The sequence below is a fragment of the Microplitis demolitor genome, chromosome 2 (assembly GCF_026212275.2).
Source record: "Microplitis demolitor isolate Queensland-Clemson2020A chromosome 2, iyMicDemo2.1a, whole genome shotgun sequence".
Lineage (NCBI taxonomy): Eukaryota > Metazoa > Arthropoda > Insecta > Hymenoptera > Braconidae > Microplitis > Microplitis demolitor.
The window spans coordinates 1,358,686-1,376,064 of NC_068546.1; the positions used below are offsets into that span (position 1 = coordinate 1,358,686).

General features: G+C 31.8%; 6 protein-coding genes across 8 annotated transcripts; 4 read left to right on the top strand and 2 right to left on the bottom strand.

Annotated features, from left to right (window-relative positions):
* The first annotated feature begins 18 nt into the window (after positions 1 to 18).
* On the top strand, positions 19 to 4,153 carry LOC103578619 (protein MMS22-like). Of its 2 annotated transcripts, none has more exons than XM_008559756.2 (4): positions 19 to 333; positions 409 to 3,315; positions 3,383 to 3,568; positions 4,066 to 4,153. In XM_008559756.2, exons 1-4 carry the CDS (start codon positions 116 to 118, stop codon positions 4,118 to 4,120), a joined length of 3,366 nt encoding a protein of 1,121 aa, XP_008557978.1. In that variant the 5' UTR covers positions 19 to 115; the 3' UTR covers positions 4,121 to 4,153. The 2 variants fall into 2 exon arrangements, with proteins under 2 accessions (XP_008557978.1, XP_008557979.1); XM_008559757.2 differs by having other exon boundaries at positions 262 to 328.
* Positions 4,100 to 5,956, bottom strand: LOC103578620 (high mobility group protein 20A). Its single transcript, XM_008559758.3, has 4 exons — positions 5,173 to 5,956; positions 5,026 to 5,110; positions 4,754 to 4,969; positions 4,100 to 4,436 (listed from the first exon to the last, which is right to left on the bottom strand). Exons 1-4 carry the CDS (start codon positions 5,827 to 5,829, stop codon positions 4,291 to 4,293), a joined length of 1,104 nt encoding a protein of 367 aa, XP_008557980.1. The 5' UTR covers positions 5,830 to 5,956; the 3' UTR covers positions 4,100 to 4,290.
* Positions 5,957 to 6,009: 53 nt separating this feature from the next.
* On the top strand, positions 6,010 to 7,595 carry LOC103578618 (DET1- and DDB1-associated protein 1). The gene is made up of 4 exons (XM_008559755.3): positions 6,010 to 6,118; positions 6,366 to 6,504; positions 6,647 to 6,708; positions 7,167 to 7,595. Exons 1-4 carry the CDS (start codon positions 6,116 to 6,118, stop codon positions 7,278 to 7,280), a joined length of 318 nt encoding a protein of 105 aa, XP_008557977.1. The 5' UTR covers positions 6,010 to 6,115; the 3' UTR covers positions 7,281 to 7,595.
* A 223-nt stretch (positions 7,596 to 7,818) lies between these two features.
* LOC103578617 (uncharacterized) lies at positions 7,819 to 10,784 on the top strand. The gene is made up of 4 exons (XM_008559754.3): positions 7,819 to 8,066; positions 8,141 to 8,204; positions 8,277 to 8,433; positions 8,507 to 10,784. The coding sequence occupies exons 3-4, from the start codon at positions 8,286 to 8,288 to the stop codon at positions 10,231 to 10,233; spliced, it is 1,875 nt and encodes a 624-aa protein (XP_008557976.1). The 5' UTR covers positions 7,819 to 8,066; positions 8,141 to 8,204; positions 8,277 to 8,285; the 3' UTR covers positions 10,234 to 10,784.
* Positions 10,785 to 11,084: 300 nt separating this feature from the next.
* LOC103578616 (activating signal cointegrator 1) lies at positions 11,085 to 13,612 on the bottom strand. Of its 2 annotated transcripts, XM_053742799.1 has the most exons (10): positions 13,579 to 13,612; positions 13,076 to 13,238; positions 12,893 to 13,005; positions 12,603 to 12,815; positions 12,252 to 12,528; positions 11,913 to 12,192; positions 11,685 to 11,848; positions 11,488 to 11,606; positions 11,236 to 11,427; positions 11,085 to 11,165 (listed from the first exon to the last, which is right to left on the bottom strand). In XM_053742799.1, exons 2-10 carry the CDS (start codon positions 13,141 to 13,143, stop codon positions 11,116 to 11,118), a joined length of 1,476 nt encoding a protein of 491 aa, XP_053598774.1. In that variant the 5' UTR covers positions 13,144 to 13,238; positions 13,579 to 13,612; the 3' UTR covers positions 11,085 to 11,115. The 2 variants fall into 2 exon arrangements, with proteins under 2 accessions (XP_053598774.1, XP_008557974.1); XM_008559752.3 differs by lacking the exon at positions 13,579 to 13,612 and having other exon boundaries at positions 13,076 to 13,365.
* A 495-nt stretch (positions 13,613 to 14,107) lies between these two features.
* Positions 14,108 to 16,409, top strand: LOC103578615 (protein LSM12 homolog A). Its single transcript, XM_008559751.3, has 3 exons — positions 14,108 to 14,352; positions 14,618 to 14,994; positions 16,195 to 16,409. The coding sequence occupies exons 1-3, from the start codon at positions 14,232 to 14,234 to the stop codon at positions 16,294 to 16,296; spliced, it is 600 nt and encodes a 199-aa protein (XP_008557973.1). The 5' UTR covers positions 14,108 to 14,231; the 3' UTR covers positions 16,297 to 16,409.
* Positions 16,410 to 17,379: the final 970 nt, after the last annotated feature.

Sequence of the window (17,379 nt, forward strand, 5' to 3'; positions counted from 1 at the left end):
ACTGTACATATTTTAAATGCTACCGGTAAAACAAAATAATTCCCGCGTTCAAGTTTCGCGTAAACCAAAATTTTAATTATTAAATTTTGATTATTAATTAAAACTAAAACGAAAAATGGAAGCTGGTAAATTTGTGACATTTAATTGTGCCGGGAAAGTTAATTTAAATGACAGTAACTTGAGCAAAATTGCGGGACTTATGAAACAGCAATTAGATGATAATTGCAACGAGTTTAAATTTCAGGTTATCGATGACCGGGTCCTGCTGTTCGATTACGATCTGCCAGGAGCTTCTGCTATTTTTTATCTGAAGCCGCTAATCGAATGCGTAGAGTACATTTTAATTATTTATTTGTTTAATTATTCAAATAATTATTGGCGGGAATTAAATTTTATTTAAAATTCCAGGATCAATTTGAGAATTTTAATGAGATACGAAAAATACAACGCGCGGATTCTAGACCAGGGTGATGATGAAACTGAAAAAAATAATTTGTACGAGATCAGGAAATCAATTTGTAATTTACTGGATTACGTCATCAGATATATCAGCAGCATTGGAGCTGAGTGGATCAACATGGAGATGAATCAGCTGCTAAATTTCCAAGACGTCGATAAAATTTTACTGGTGATAAAGAAATTCATCAGTAGACTGAGGTCCAGTGTACCCGCGAGTATTTTTCATTACGCGGTTTCAAATATCGGTAACCAGTGCAACCAACCGGAGTTCCATCTGTATCACATGCACTTGGAACTGCGCTGGTTAATTATTTTATTCACTTACGTACGAGCTGTCAAATTCAACGCGATAATGGACACGCTGGTAAATGACTTCAGCAAGACAATTGAACTGGTGATTGATGACCTGGTCTACGTTTCATTAAAAATATTTGAGCGGGTAAATTGCAGCGATTTGAAATTCAAAACTCCGTACAGTTGCACGTGCGCAAGAGAGTTGTGGCTGATGATCCAGTTTGTCATCGAGGATCACAACAAATTTGAATTGTCCACGTTCTGGGACTACGTTAATTCCGCGCTAGATAAAATTCAACAGACGGTAAAAATAGAATTGTTTAGTGTCTGGTTAATTTATCATTTAGCGCAACTCCAAGGCTACAGTAGAGATGGAATTTTTGATGGTCCCGAGAGCGGAAGAGTGGCAGCGAATTATGAAAAAATAGACCGGGTGCTTCGAGGATTTTCACGTCAGCCAGATGACGTCGACGAAGAACTTCGAGTTGTCATTCCAGTTCTGAAGAAACTTACGACTGACTGGTGGCCGTTTAAAATAATGATCATCAACAATTTGTGGGAATGCTTCCATCGGAGGCTGGACCAGCCGTTCCTGACCTCCCAGGGTCTCTGGTCAGTATCAATGGACAGAAAAACTCCTGCTGATATGCTGAGACAAGTGAAGGAAAGGATTGAATGCGCGTCGAAAGATCAGGCGGAGTCCAGTTACGGGATGTTTTTAAATTTTCTGGGCCACGTGCTGAAGCGCAGCCACGAGCAAGCTGTCGGCGGGAGAAAATCAAACCACTGGAATCAAGTAAAAGGGCGGATTTGTTCGAAATTTACTAGGAGCAAAGTCCAGGAGTTCAATGAAGCCGCGTTAGTTAATTTTATTTCGCTTTTTTTAACCCTGGCAGTCACGACTGCTGACACTGCGAACGTCTGCGCGATAATGCTGGACCTTTTGCCACCAGTTCATCATCAGCAGCAGCAGGAAGATGAAAATTTACGGAGACGTATTCTGCTGAGCTGGAAGGGGCAGCTCTGTGTCCTGCTGGTTTACATGGAGAATAATTTGAACTTGCAGCCGGTTGCTGATAGGTACATCCAAGTAGTCAATGTCATTTGCTGCAGGCATGACGAGCTGGCCAGGACGATGATGTCCACGTTCATTGACACGCTGGCAACGCTGATTACGGTCAGCGAGAAACTTGATCACGGAGAGCACAACTTCATTGGGGGCTGGATCGATCGTTACTTGCGCGAGTGTCCGAAGAACAAGGTCCCGGTGCTGCTTAAAATAATTCAGGATATTTTGAACAAGCTGTCGTTGATTGACAGCAAGGACAATAACATGCTTGCTGCGCTGATGGTAAATGTCGTCGGGTGCGTTCGCACGATGGTATTTTCAGCAGCCGGTAATTACTATCAAGAAATCGCTGGACTTGCTGTGGGATTTACTGTCCAGGCATCCAGGAACAGAGAAACCGCAGAAGCGAATCGTCAAGAAGCCCCGTCGCTTTTCATTCACTTCACCTCGACCCTCAAAGTAAAAGACGCCCGGATCATCAGCTGCTACTTGGCTTCCGTTCTGAATAATCCTGAGCTGGAGCCTTTGAGGGAAATTAAAAATTTTAATTTGCTTGTGACCCAGGCCTGGCTCAAGTGCTGCATCCATGGTCAGGATTCATCAGCCGTCAGCGAAATTAAAACAATAAAACGTTTTGTTGTTGAACTAGATGATTTCAAAAATTTATTTAATCAGCAGGACAGAGATAAATTCGTTGAAAATCCCGAGTCGTTGATCAGCTGGACCATGGCGCTGGCCAACAGACGTCGGGCTCTTGAACAAGACTCGGAAATCACGGCTCTGGATGTCAAGACTCGGGCAGTCTTGGGTAATCTTGACAAGTGGGTGCTGACACCAATAAGACCCGATACTCAGGACAGTGAACTGTCTTGGTGGATATACAGATGTCTGGGTACGATATTTTTGTGCTGTGGCGCAATGCTGCACACGAAAACTCATGCCAGCATGCTGCTAAATTACATAAATAAATTTGTGATACTCAAGAATAAAGAGGACGAGTATCTTCGACATCTGGCCAAGAAAATATTTTCGATGGTCGTGCTGGGACTGGAGTCTGCTAACGCGAAAAATGACGTGACCCTTTTCAACTTGACATCCGAATTATTACAAACATACTTGCCGCTGCTTGTCACTGAGAACCCACCAGACAAAAGCTTCCGTGTATCCGAATCACTGACCCGGTGCTTCACCGACACCGCCGCTGATTTCTGTAAATTTATCATCGAAAAATTGTCAACACTTTTGAAAATATCATCAGATAATTCACTGCACAAATACTGCTACCTGGTGATGGCTCTTATCAGCAGTCTCCTGGAAATTTCCGTGTCCCAATCGAAAAAATATATCACTGAGTTCATCGTGTCCCGGTGCACGGGTCATATTATTGAAGCTTACATTCGTCTTCATGAACATCATCCCCACAAATCTCAGACAATTAAATTTATCAATAATGTGTGCGCTAATTATTATTATAAACACGATTCAAATTTGAGGTAAAGTAATTTTTTAATGTTAATTTGATTATTAGTTTTATTCAAAAATTTTTATTTTTGTTTGCAGAGATAAATTATCAAATACGATTGCGACGACTTTGATAAATTATTTGCTGTCAAATTCGCTGGCTACTTGGGAAATCGTACAGTCAATAAACACACATGATTTAAAAATAAAAATAATTACAGAAGTACAACAGGGTATTGTTAAATTACAAAGAAATTGTCATCCTCAGAATGCTAAATCACTCAGGTATCTTTGAATTTTTTTAATTTGAATTATTCCTGACAACCAAATTGACGGCAAGTTAGCGACATCTTACTGCACCAATTTGTTGTCAAGTTTAACGCTAAAATTTCATTAACTGACAACTGGATGAAAACTTTCTAAGAAAGTTGACATCCCATTAGTTAACGAAAAGTTGCCTTCAATTTTCTCAGAAAGTTGACAACTTGTAGTCAACAGTGACAGACTGTTGTCAACTTGATTGCAACTAATTGACATCAACTTTCTGACCAAAAAATCTTGCTATCAGTTTTAAGTTTTGACTTCAGTATAAGTTAAAAATTGACGTAAATTTACAGCCGTAATATAAATGCGTTGAATCAGAAAGTTGACTTCAAATTGCGGACAAAAAAAACGAACAGTAAAATTGTTACTTACGAATTACCGTCAATTATTTTTACCATAAAGTTTTTGCAGTCAACTTGACATCTTATTAGTACTTAAATCTAATTGTTTTGTTTCAGAGAACTGTCAATTAAACTCACAGACCACGTGAAAAAAATAAATGAAAAAATTTAATTAATTGATTAATTATTTGTACTGTGATTAACGCATCACTTTTTATGAGAGTGTCGTGTTGAGGAACGATATTTCAAATTAATTGTTGCAACATTTGATGAAGATGTGGCCGGTAATGGTACTGGTGATTGTTGGTGTTGAATATCAGCTGGTGAAGATGGAGATGAAGGTCATCCTATTAAATCAAATTGAGCAATCGCATTTTGTACAGAGTTTCGGAATGACGGCTCGGAATTCATCCCACCACCGCTTAATAAATATTCCAATCGCTCAATATAGCTGTCGATATTTTGTAAATTGGCACCTTCATGAGTTCCTGTAAATATAAATAAATAAATTTTATTTATTCTCTAATATATATATAAATATATCATGTATTTTTGTAATAAAATTAATTAAGTAAATTTTAAAAATTTTAATTGACATTAAAAAATTTTTTTTGACAAATGACCCGATAATAAAAAAATTTTTAATTGTCATCTGAATGCTATTTTTAGCATCACAAACATTACACTAGCGCTTATTAAAAATAATTAAATTCTGATATTCGTGTTCATAATCTTCGACTTGTTGATACTGATAAATTGTCATCAAATATCAGTAGTATTTATAAATATTTAAATAAAAATAAACCTTTGAGAGGAACAGAAGAAAAACAACTGGCCAATTGATTTCTCAATGTATCAAGATGACGTTGCAGTGACTGATTGGTCGTTCGTTGCTGGTTTGTTTCTGATTCCAAGCGATTTACTGCAGCATGCAGGCTGTCAACATGACGCTGAAGAACAGCATTCTGTGACTCGCAGTCTGATGTCGCCTTTCTCAGCTGTCGTAATTCAGATTCACAGGCTAAAAATATATCAATTATTTATACAAATAAAATTTCCATCGAAAAAATTTCATACCTTTGTTGTGGTCAAGAAATTCTTCAGTAAATATCGGAATGTCAAAACCAGAGAACCCATCGTTGTCTTTTTCCGATAAATTTTCCTGTAAAAAAATTCAAATATTCAAAAATCCCGCTTGATATTCAAAAGAAAAATTCTACGTACAATTGGGTCGGGATTTGTTGTGCCATCAGTTACTTTTTTGTCATTTTGTTTGTCCATTGATTGTTTCTCGCTGAACAAACGATACGCTTCAGTTTGTTTGTAGTCACTGTACTCGCGGTTGTATCTCTCCTTGTCTTGTTCAGCAGCAATCAGATACTGCTGCTTCTGTTCACCAGGAAGTGAACTCCATTCAGCAGCGAGAAATTTAGTTATGTCAGCAAATGACATGTTTGGGTTTTCATTTCTCACTTTGTCTCGGCGATCATTCAAAAATCTAAAGTAACCAGTGAGCGGTTGCTTGGGCGCCGTAGCATCCCTAGGTGTCTTTTTACGTTTTTTCGATTTACTTTTAGCTGGAGTTGCATTGTTGCTATTTACTGAAGTATTTAAACCCAACTTTTTACCATCCCCAGCAGAATCCGCGACTTTTTCTTCGGCGTTTTCACTGTACGGGGATCTGTTACCAGGAAAGTCATCAGATTCTCCATTGATATTATTTCCTGATGACTGATGTCCACTTGTTGTTGTCGTTGTTGTTGTTGTTGTCATCGATGTACTGATCGCTGATTCATCACCATTCATGTTATTAATTTCACCAGTTTCTACTCCGGATGATGACGTCGTGGCATCACTTCGCCGCGAATTACTCTGGGCCATTTTTTAATTTGAATTTGTATTATTGTTTTTTTAAATAATTTAAATTCTTCGGCTTTTTTACTACTAGGTTATTTTTTATTTCGTGTCAAGCTCCGAGTTTTCTGTAACCTGAAAAATTTTTTATTGCGCATGCGCATAAATAAATATGACAATTTGAGCAAAACTTAACCTGAAACTCAATATATTTTGTGACTCTACATCTAGATGCCAATAAATTTTTAAATAAACAAAATATTATAATTAATAAAATTTATATTTTTTTGAATTATTTTTCTTATTTATTATAATGGTAAGTAAAAAAAAAGCGGATAATTCATTTTTTTAAAAATGGTTTTTTATTTTTTATAAAAGTTTTTTTAACCACAAAAATACAAAACAAATTTTTTGTATATTGTAAAATATCACGAAATTAAAAAATTTAAATCATTTTTTAACTTTTTCGCGGCAATTTTAATTATTATATATTAATTAAATTAAAATATAAATAATAATAATATTTTTTTTTTTAAATTAATAATTTACTTTTTGTTATTTAGTCAGTCTCTGAGTTTTTAAAAGGACTTCCGTCACATGATGAAAATAATTTTTCAAATTTTCATACTGACAATGGAAATAGAACGTGCGTTAAAAGGCCATCAGTTTATTTACCCACTAAAGATTATCCTTCTCAACAAGGTGAGTAATTATTATAATTATTATTTATTTATTTATATCCGGTCACAAAAAATCCTGATATTTGTCACGGATAATTTTGTCGAGGATAATGATCAGGAATTTATTTATTTATTGTAATTGATTAATTTATTTATTATTACAGTAATTGTCACTGAAAAAACGACAATATTATTACGTTATCTCCACCAACAATGGGACAAAAAGGTAATTGATAAAAAAACAATTAAATATTTTTATTTTAATGACAATTAAATAAATACTGTAATTATAAATAATTGCACAGTATTTCAAAAATTTTAATTTCCCAGTTGTAGATATTTTTGAAATTTAAATAGACGAATTTTGAATTATAAATAAATAGAGTAAAAAATAATATTTAAAAAAATATACTTAATTTTTAAATTTTTTAAGCGCGCATTTTTTGAAAATTTTATTTCATTAATTATTTACTCTATTTATTAACAATTTGAAATTCATCTGATGTCTGCAACATTCACTCATAAAAATTCTTAAAAAATTGCAGAATTGTTTGCATTTTTCTTCCTGTGTATATTAAATGTTTTTTATTTTTTTTTATCGTTAATTTAAATTGTTACGATAAAATTCAGGAAATAGTTGATTGTTTACTAACGCCAGTATTTCAAAATATTTTTTTTTGACAGAATGCTGAAAGAAAACGTGATCTGCTATCAACAATTGGCGGAAATGATCAGTCCGAAGAAGTGACAGTACGACGCTGTAAAAGACCACGTCTCAATTTAACAAATTCTCAATAATATTTTAAATTACCTCAACATTTTTTTGTTTTTCCTCAATAATTAACACAACTTACAATTAAATCAATTATTTAATTTTTTTTTGACAGATCACACGCTACATTCCAAATACGCGGCATGTTTACATTTAAATTAATTTTTTAAAACCTCATTTTTATTAAATTATCAATTATAAAAATATTTTCATATTCATTAATTACTCAATATTAATTAATATAATAATAATGCGTAATGTAATTGTAATTATATGTAATGTATTTGTGTGCAATGCGTGTGAATTTTAAATGCCGCATTACCAATAAATTTAATTATTATTTAAAAGTTTTCAATTTTATTCCCTGATTTAAAACTCCCGCTAATTCAGATTCAAATTCAATTTAAAATTTCCAGCCGGAGTTTTTAATCAGAGATTAATCATTAATTAATTAATTACTAACTGTAACCTGCATTCTAAATTTTTTTTGTATAAATACTTGGAAAAAAAAAAAACAACTGTAGAGATGGCGCTGAATTCAGTTGCGTATTTTTTACTCTTTATTATATTTTGTGAATTTTAATAATAACCTCGAACAATTTATAACAATTATTTATATTTATATATTTTGGTGAATTACTTACTAAATTTCATTATAATTAACCAATTAAATTAATTTAATAATATGTTTTTAAAATTTTAATTTATTAATAAATAATTTAATGTTTTTTTTAAAAAAACATTTTAAATAATTCGTTTAAAAAATGTGTGAGCGTTTAAAGTTTTGTTGCAAAAATGGTCAAGTGAAAAAGGTGATTGTTGAATTATTTATTAAAAACGGGTCTAGATTTTACCCATTGTCTATAATTAGAATTTATATTTATAGGCCGAGACAGTATGAGCAGGCATACAAAAATTACCATATAAATTTTTTAAATTTTCATCTCACGGTAATTATTTATTTAAATAATTAATTGTTGTCACTTTATTTTGTTTAATTAATTTTATTTAAATGTATTTAGTGATTAAAAATGATGGCATTTGACATATTGGACCGTCCAGGTGGAACAATTATTGATAAATTAGAGGAAATAAGTATAAATGTTGAAAAAAGTCATCTTGCGTATTTACAAACAGACGAGAGTGAAAAAAAAATTGAACTGAGACGGAAACTCGAAGGTATTTATTTTAAAAAACATTTAAATTCAAATTTATTGTAAACATTGGAATTGATTTGAAATTTTTATCAAAGGATTCATCAAAGAATATTTACACCTGGTGCCACATGAAAAAAAATACGTATTCCAGCAGACAGCCCACATTCTCCATCAATCAGCAGCGACACTTCCGGATTTTAGCGGGTATCGCGCGTGTTCTGCGTGGATCGCAATTTCGCTTTACGCGGCAAATTTGCTGGCGCAACCCTGGAGGAAAGAGTATCGGACCCTGAGAACTTACAGCGGTTTTTATAAGCATGAGATAGAGACCAATTTGATTGGAGCTGAGCTGATGTTCGAGCTGATGGGTTATAAGCACACTGGAGTGCACGAGCGAGGGGTGATGGCACTAGAGGGCCCGATAGATCCCGACCGGGTTTCGTATGTCAGCCGGGATGCCATCGTCGCGTTCGTCGAGTGTCAAATAATAAAACAGATATGGGAAAATGTCTCACAGTCATTCACGGTCTCCTGGCTGGAAGTCCTGGAGTTTAGAGAAAAACACGTGGGTACTCCAGAAAACGCCATCCGCGCGTTGAATCACAGGTTCTGGGAACGCGTTCAGCAAAGACGTAAACTTGTTAATTATGATTTGCATTACGCGCAGCCGGCAATTATAAATAATCCAATCAGTAGTGCGCAGTATCCATTAAGTAATTATAGAACTGATGGAGTTGTTGGAATGCCTGGAGCACCTGGACCTGGACCAATACTGACGATGCCCAGAGTTCCTGTGGTACCAATCACTGGAGCGACTGGTTACGTTCCTGGAATCATTTGCCCTGATAATTATCAACGATACGAAGACTTGAGGTACTTTGAATCAGACCCGCTGATAAGTAATCATTTCAATCAACTTTATGGTGTCCCTCCATCAGCATATCCGCGAGCTGCGCCGCTAATTGAACTCGACGGCATGAATTATGACAAACGCACTCACCGTCGCAGCAAATCATCAGCTACCAAAGTACCTCAGCTAGAACAAGTTGATAATTCTGATCGGAATAAATCATCGGCCATAAAAACATCAATGAGTCTCGACTCAGCAACGGCAGCAGACTCCTGGGATTTTGTATACCGCAGTCTTGATGATCTTGGGTACTCTAAAGATGTTGCTGAGCGTGGAGACGTTCTGCGCAAGCACACCACCAGGAGGACAAATTCCAAGATAATTGACAATCAATTTGCTGACAAATATGAGGACTCGCGTCGTCGCCATGGCAACACGATAATTAAAAATTCTAAAATAAACGGCAACGGCAATTTACGTTACGACAAAACCCAACTTATTGATTTAAATCCTGGGTATAATTACGACAGTGAAGGAAGTGATGTAATGAGTAATGACATTAAATTGAAAGACACCAAGACAAGTCAAATTAAAAATAAGAGAATTATTGATATGGTTAAAAATATGTCTATCAAACCTATTGATAATCATGATGACTACGTTGATCTTCATCATTTTAATAACGAGTATGAGCATCAGCGGGAGCAAGAGTGCGATCTTGAGCATGACCGTCATAAAATAATAAGGGAGAAGTGTCCGGATAAGTGGAACTGCATGACATGTACATTTTTGAACCCAGGAAACCGGGAAATTTGTGAAATGTGTGGTAAATCCAGGCGAAAAGGTAACGAAGACAAACCTCTGGCCAGTGGAGGCAAAGAATGTCCGGTCTGTACGCTTGTTAATGAAAAAGAAGCTAAAGCTTGCGAAGTATGTCATGCTAATTTGAAAGACTCGCCTACTTATATTTAATTACTATAATTAATTTTAGCGCACTAATTTATTTATTTGTTTTTTTTTTTTTATTGATACTGAATGATGTTGGAAGAAAAATTGTGTTTTTAGTCCAGTCGAAATACGGAAGTAGGGATTTTAAAAAGTTGGTGCACCCCCCCCCCCCCGTATAAAAATCATTACCCCAAGGGTTGATGAGAAAAAATATAAACAGCCCCAAAAAACAGATTTAATTGGCAAATATTTTATGAAAAAAAAAATGTATACGACTTTCTTCCCTCTAAACAGGACAAGAATTTAAACTGGGGGTATATATTTATTTTCTCATCAACCCCTGTATTTTTATGGCTTACAGGAGAGACCTTCAATAAAATTTGCACCAACTTTCTAGAATCTCCTATTTCGAAATTTCGACTGAATTATTTTTAAAAAATTGATATTATCTGGCCTTATTAAAAATTGTTGAAAGTTTATTAGAGAATATGAATGAATGAATTTGTAAAATATTGAATATATATCTATGCTTTTATGTTATTTAAATTTAATTCAATAAACATGTTGAATTGTTATTGCTACTATTTATTATTTTTGTTTAAATGCTCAGGGATTTTATCCCTGGTAGTCCGACTCTACTGACGTCGCTCCTGAGCGCGATCAGTTACTGCTTAGATTTTTCATCAACAAGATAATTAGCAAGCGCAGAAAATATTCTGTTGCTTAAGGAGGGATCCGATGGAACTTATGAAATATCTCCGCATTTTTCGCAGATATTTTTAGGATTGGTCTGAAAATGCTAGTAGATAAAATATTATCAATAAATTAAATTTAAAATGTATCGGACGTGTCATCAATTACACAACAATCATAAGTATTTTGAACAAAAAAAATTATTTATTAATATTATGTAAGATGTTTTAACGCAGCTTTATGAATTTGTTTATCCAGCTTATCTAAAAGATAAAAAAAAAAAATTTATTATTGTTTATAAATTACTGATAAAAAAAATGAGTAATCACTTACATATTTTATTCTTTCCTTGCATTGGAAATTTGAGCGACAATTCATGAGTGTCTTGACAAATAAACACATAGGGGCTGTCTGAATCACCATCGGGATAAATTTTACGGTATTCATCTTGGGCTAAAACGTCGACGACTGTAACGCAGCCTAGCAGACAACCAGTAGGATACGACTTGGGAAATTTTAAATTCTCTGCAACAATTATTTAAATTAAATTAAATTAATTTATAAATTATTTCAAAATTTACTTACCACTGAGATGACGGTAGTGATTTTCTAGGCTAGTTATTTCTTCTTTAGAAACAGCTTTGGCTGCTGCATGAATCCATAAGCGTCCGCGGTGGGCTGAGTACCAGGTCCTGCCTTCATGACTAAATTTAAATTAATTTATTTATTAATTAATTAATTAGTTGACTGGTTAATTGAGTGGTTAAATATTTAAATAATACCTTTTGATGCCAGCGACTAGAAGAGAAGCGTACGGTTGATGCATCGAAAGACAGTATCCTTCGTCAACCATATCCAGGAGTTCTTTGTCCTGAATACGACGAATAGTAGCCGAGACATTTGGATTAACTGATGAACTTTTGAATTTGTTATTGGTTTCCATGTACTGAAATAATATAAATTTTAAATAAATAAATAAACAAATAAATTTTTGAAAATAAATGAATTACTTGAGGAAGATCGAATTCGAAATCAGGGCAAATGTCGTTTTTATTTTCTGCATACTCTTGATTGGGCAGAGATAAAATATCATAATCTTCAGGCTCTTCAATAATTTGACGGCCGTATAAATCGAGAGTTACTTTTTTACTAAAACGCGACGCGTGTTTAAGATTCCGTAGTTCTTCTTGATGTTTTTGAATTTCAGCGCGTTCTTTGTTTGACAACCAGACACTGTCACTTGACTGGTAATAATCAGACTGATCATCGATAACTTGAGTACGTTTCACACTGAAATAAATAAGAGGATTAAAATAAATTAGTAAATTAGCAAGGAAATAATTTGTTACCTGTTGCGATCAAACTCAACGAGCTTATCTCTCTGCTGCAGAGCCGCTTGCTGCTGCATTTGATCTTTTGTTATTTTCTGGTCCATCAATTTATTATACAACTGATCTGAATGTTTTGTTTGCATCGCAAGAATCGATTGTTGATCTGGAGTGCAAACCAATTCATTGCAGTAAAAACAGGGACCGGAACCCTCTTGTGCGCAAACAATTCTTCCGCAATTCAAACAATTGTTTATCAAAGAATGAGATTTCGCTTCGCAATCGCACTTGTGTCTGTCTATTAATTTTAAAAAAATTATTTAAATTAACCGACTAAATAATTTAGTGGCAAAAAATAATATTTAAATTTACTTTTCAACATAATGGTAAATTTATCTTTCCCATCATCGGAAAAAATGCTCACGAATTTAGACTTTTTCTTCACGTTCTTTTCACTCGAAATTTCTTTTTCTTCCTTGTCTTTAGTTTTATTTTTCTTTCTATCATTCTGTTTCTGCGGCTGTCCATTGGGATTTGAAAAATTGTCATCAATTTTTTTGTAACCTGTCAGATGATTTTCTGCTCCTAAATTTAAAAATCAATCACTTGATTAATTAAATTAATAATTAAAGAAATAAAATGAGAATTTGAAAAGTTCTTACCCCGCTTTCGTTTTAACTCAAGGACAAAATTACGATGTTTTGGATTAGAAAAATCTAGTAAAGTTTGCAAGTAATCATCTAAATCTCTTTCATTATGGATCTGAAGTATGTACCTATAATTAATAATTATTTAATTAGTAATTGACAGTTATTTCGTTATTTGTTTATTTTAATTCAACATACTGAGTTAAATCTTCAGGTACTGGGAAGTCTAACAATAATGACAGATTATCATGCACCCATCGATCCATTTGTTTAATTATTATTATTAGTTATTAATTATTAATTAATAATATATATATTTCAAATAATATATAAATTTATTTATTTTGTGTATAACCTCTCGCTTTATTTAAAAATACAAGTCAGAAATGATACTGATGAAACTGAAGTTAGCTGACGTCTGATTGGTTTTTATTTAAACGATAAATCATAAACAGAAAAATATTTGAAAAAATTTCACCTGTAGTTTTTTAAATTTTCTACATGTGCATATTTTTTGTTTTTTTTAAATAAATTCTTGAAAAAAAAAAATCAAAAATTGTCAACTTATCACTGATTTATAGTTAGCAGACAATTAACAATTTTTGAATTTTTTGTTTAATAATTTAATTTAAAAAAAAAAACTAAAAATATGCACATGTAGAAAATTTAAAAAACTATATATGCATTTTTTTTTAAATTACAAAATTTTTAGACGTCTGCTAACTTCAGTATCATAACAATCAAGAATTGACATCAATTTGAATGTAACTGACAGGTGGTGAAATTTTTTTAATTTTTAATAAATAAGACCCTAAATAAAATGTCAATAGAATAAAAACTAATGGTCTGTTCGGATTCTCCGCTCGGCGCTAGGGCGCTTGCAACATACCCGGGAAAATTTTAATTCATAATTAAATTTAATAAAATTAAAAAAAAAAAAGTATTAATTATCAGTGTATTGATTAAAGTTAAATTGAAGTGAAAAAAATCTTAGTATTTCAAATCGTTCATTAAATAATAGAAATTGTAGTTTTATTTTTACAGCATTTAAATTAAAATTTAAAATTCATAAATGTCTTATGCTACATCCATTTCCTGGAATTGACAGCAGGTTTCCATTGACGTTTCATTTCGTTTTCCATAGATGGCGCTGGGAATTTCGTCTTTTACGTCCGATTTCATGTCGACTAAAAGTGGCGCTTATGGAAAGCAAATGGTATCCACTTACCCCGCCAGTTTCCTTTAGCTTTTAAAACTGTCACATGAAAACAAGCTTGTGTTGATACATATCATTAGAACCCCACATTTTTAATAGTTATATATATCTAGACAGAGCAAAACATACATACGAAAAATGGCTGGCGTAAGCGACTGGTTTAGCATTGGAAGTACAGTAGCATGTAAAACTTGTTATAATAAAGAAATCGAGGGTGAAGTTCTCGCATTTGATCCACAAACTAAAATGCTTATACTGAGTATCCTTTTACAATTAAATACAACCTAATAATATATTTACTATAAACTAAAAAAATATAATAATTAACCGTGTGTACACTAGTGTCTTTGTAATTGTGGATGTTAATGTGTAATTAAATGTGTTATTTTATTTAAAATATTAATTAACATACGCAAAAATAATTAATTATTGTTATTTTAATAAATAAGTTGTAGGTTTTAGTCATTTAGTCGTAAGTTTATATTTGAAATTTCTAAGGTTATTCTCCTTAATTTATACATCAGAATGCCCATCATCCTCTGGTAGACCATCGGTAAATGATGTACATATAGTTAATTTATCACTGGTGTCTGATGTACAAGTAAAAAGAGAAGTCAGTCCAACAACAACAGAGCCACCACAGAGTCTCAATTTACAGAGGCTAAACACACGTGTACGTAATCAAGTTGAAGAAAAAAAACGTATGGTAAAAGCTCTGCAGGCCGGAGTATCGCCAGAAGGACAAAAACTTTTTATAGCTATTTCTAAAACAATTAATGAAATAACGTGGTCTGGGCAAAATATTGTCGTATGGGGTAATGTTACCATCGTACCGCCTTACAAGGTTGATAATGTACATGGTAACGCTGAATCTAAACCTTATTTACATGTTAGAAAAGTCGTAAGTATTTATTTTCGATTTTTAATATTTTTTTGGAGTACTTTTTTAGAAGTTTTGATAAAGAGTAGGGTAGAGGTACCGTCTTTGATCACTTGAAGACCAGTTTTCGACACGAAAAATTTGAATAAATAGTATATTGTGTGACGAGGGATGAAACGAAAAGATTTCAGATCAAAGGTGTCATCAATTATCAGCGTAAGCGTAAATAGTCACTTGTAATTTATAATTAAGCACAAACAATAAATACTATTTATTATTGATACTAATTTTTATAAAACTTAATCACAGAACTGTCATTTACGTAAACAAAATCAATATTCTGAAGTTGCTATGAAATAAATTACAAGTATCAGAGTTCCAATTGCGAAAGACAAGTCAAAGGGCAGAAAAATTATTTGTTTCTTACCAAGGGACAAAACAAGTTTGTCTCTGTCGCTGACGCATTCAAAATTTACGCGTTTGCTGATATTCGCGACATTGGACTGAAATTAGTTTCTTTCGACTGGCTGTAGAGACATTGAAACTTTGTTTTGATGCTGGTATCATGAAAAAATACTTTTTGCACACTGTTACAATTGAAAATTTATTTTAAACTTTTTGCTTTTTCACGGGAATCAATTCGAAGCTAATGTCTTATTGCACAGGAATGAATTACGTATTTTTAAGAATAAGTTAAAGTTACCGTAAGAATAATGAAAAATTTTAGTAAATGTATGAAATTTGAATTAGTAAAAAAATTTATTGATTTTGAAAAATTTGAATTTCGAAAGAAATTTTGTTTCTGTTTGATAAAATTAAAAAATTTGAATCAAATGTTAAAAATATGAAAAAATGTGTAAGAAAAATTTTGTAGGAAATTAAATTTCCTACAAAAAAGATTTTCATAAAATTTTGTGTAAACCCGGTAGTTTTATCAGAATTTTGAATTTCAGTAACGTGATAAATGTCAATTGATTGAAATTTAAAAAACTAATCTTTGAGCTAAAATTTTTGCTAAACTATTGAAGATATGACAAAAATATATGAAATCAACTTTAAAGGAAATTGCATTCTCTATAAAAAAGTTTAAATAAATATTTTCGTAAACTGAATACTTAAGACAGAATATTAATTTAAAGTAAAAAAATGAAAAAATACTCCAATAAAAAATCTTATCAATTAAAAAATATATAAATTAATAATAAATTTTTTGTTTTCCAGGTAGAGAAGCATATGAAAGACACAGCAGCAGCTGAAATGCAACAACAACAATCACGGCAACAAATACAAAAAAATAATAGCAATACTACGTTGCAGCAGTAGTTTAAATTATCACACATACACACAAACAATAATAGAATTTCATTGGTTAAAATTTATGTAAAAAATAACAAATTAAAAATTAATAACAACAAATAAAAAGGATATAAATTAAATTTAAATTAAAACAACGTGTGTATGTGTTTTCATAACACGCACACCAAATAAACGTTCATTATTGTTTTTTTTTTTAAATTAAACGATCAAAAACAACAGCAATGATCTTTAATTAATTAAAAAAAATGATATATAATTGCAATGTAATTAAATATAATTATAGCTACGTTATTTGTATACTAAATCCACGATTAATGTTTTTATTTTAACTTTTTTTTTTTTAAACGAATGCGCGAAAAGTTAAAATTAATTACCAAAACATCAATAAATAGATAGTGTTTTAAAAAAATTAAAAAACTTTTTTTCAAAAGTCATTTATACATAGATTGTTTTTTTTTAGTTCTATTTGAGCCTAACGAACAAAAAATAAAAATTGTCTCATGTATAAAGAAAATTTAAATAATTCGCGCGTAAAAAAAATTAATTGCGGGAGTTTACGTATCATATTTTAGTTTTTTCTTTTGATTAGATTTCTTTAGATTTTTGAATTTTTTTTACTCAAAATCAAGGGCCTCCATCAATATTTAGGACTAAGCAATTTTTAAAGTTCGCTCAGAATTTTTAAAAATTCAAAAATCAAAAAGTTTTTTTTTATTCATTAATTTATCTCGTATTAGAATTTTTTCTTGTAATTTAAATTCTGGGTAAATTATTGAGTTTATGAAAAATTTATGAGAAACTTATTTGTAGAAAATTGAATTTTCTATAAAAAAGATAATTGTTAATTTTTTTGTAAATTTATTAACTGAGAATTTGAATTAAAAGAAAAAAAAATTAACTGTCAAATTGTTCTTATTTTTTTTATAACTTAAAATATAAATTCTAAACTATTACGAAGAAATTTATCAGAATCTTTCTATATAAACTTGAATTCTGTCAGAATTTGAATTAAAAATTTCGTAAAATTAAAACGTGAAAATTTTAGAGTAAGCTCTGGATTAAAAAAAAAAAAGTATTTGAATTTACCGC

Excerpts from the sequence above, each read along its gene's own strand:
- LOC103578619 (XM_008559756.2), top strand. The coding sequence starts at position 116 with ATGGAAGCTGGTAAATTTGTGACATTTAATTGTGCCGGGAAAGTTAAT. Across the intron at positions 334-408 it reads CCGCTAATCGAATGCGTAGA|GATCAATTTGAGAATTTTAA; the intron begins GTACATTTTAAT and ends TTAAAATTCCAG. Across the intron at positions 3,316-3,382 it reads AAACACGATTCAAATTTGAG|AGATAAATTATCAAATACGA; the intron begins GTAAAGTAATTT and ends TTTTGTTTGCAG.
- LOC103578620 (XM_008559758.3), bottom strand. The coding sequence starts at position 5,829 with ATGGCCCAGAGTAATTCGCGGCGAAGTGATGCCACGACGTCATCATCC. Across the intron at positions 5,111-5,172 it reads CAACAAATCCCGACCCAATT|GAAAATTTATCGGAAAAAGA; the intron begins GTACGTAGAATT and ends ATTTTTTTACAG. Across the intron at positions 4,437-4,753 it reads TTCTTCTGTTCCTCTCAAAG|GAACTCATGAAGGTGCCAAT; the intron begins GTTTATTTTTAT and ends TTATATTTACAG.
- LOC103578618 (XM_008559755.3), top strand. Across the intron at positions 6,505-6,646 it reads AGATTATCCTTCTCAACAAG|TAATTGTCACTGAAAAAACG; the intron begins GTGAGTAATTAT and ends TTATTATTACAG. Across the intron at positions 6,709-7,166 it reads ACCAACAATGGGACAAAAAG|AATGCTGAAAGAAAACGTGA; the intron begins GTAATTGATAAA and ends TTTTTTTGACAG.
- LOC103578617 (XM_008559754.3), top strand. The coding sequence starts at position 8,286 with ATGATGGCATTTGACATATTGGACCGTCCAGGTGGAACAATTATTGAT. Across the intron at positions 8,434-8,506 it reads ACTGAGACGGAAACTCGAAG|GATTCATCAAAGAATATTTA; the intron begins GTATTTATTTTA and ends TTTTTATCAAAG.
- LOC103578616 (XM_053742799.1), bottom strand. The coding sequence starts at position 13,143 with ATGGATCGATGGGTGCATGATAATCTGTCATTATTGTTAGACTTCCCA. Across the intron at positions 12,816-12,892 it reads TGAGTTAAAACGAAAGCGGG|GAGCAGAAAATCATCTGACA; the intron begins GTAAGAACTTTT and ends TTTTAAATTTAG. Across the intron at positions 12,529-12,602 it reads ATTTACCATTATGTTGAAAA|ACAGACACAAGTGCGATTGC; the intron begins GTAAATTTAAAT and ends TAAAATTAATAG.
- LOC103578615 (XM_008559751.3), top strand. The coding sequence starts at position 14,232 with ATGGCTGGCGTAAGCGACTGGTTTAGCATTGGAAGTACAGTAGCATGT. Across the intron at positions 14,353-14,617 it reads AACTAAAATGCTTATACTGA|AATGCCCATCATCCTCTGGT; the intron begins GTATCCTTTTAC and ends TTTATACATCAG. Across the intron at positions 14,995-16,194 it reads ATTTACATGTTAGAAAAGTC|GTAGAGAAGCATATGAAAGA; the intron begins GTAAGTATTTAT and ends TTTGTTTTCCAG.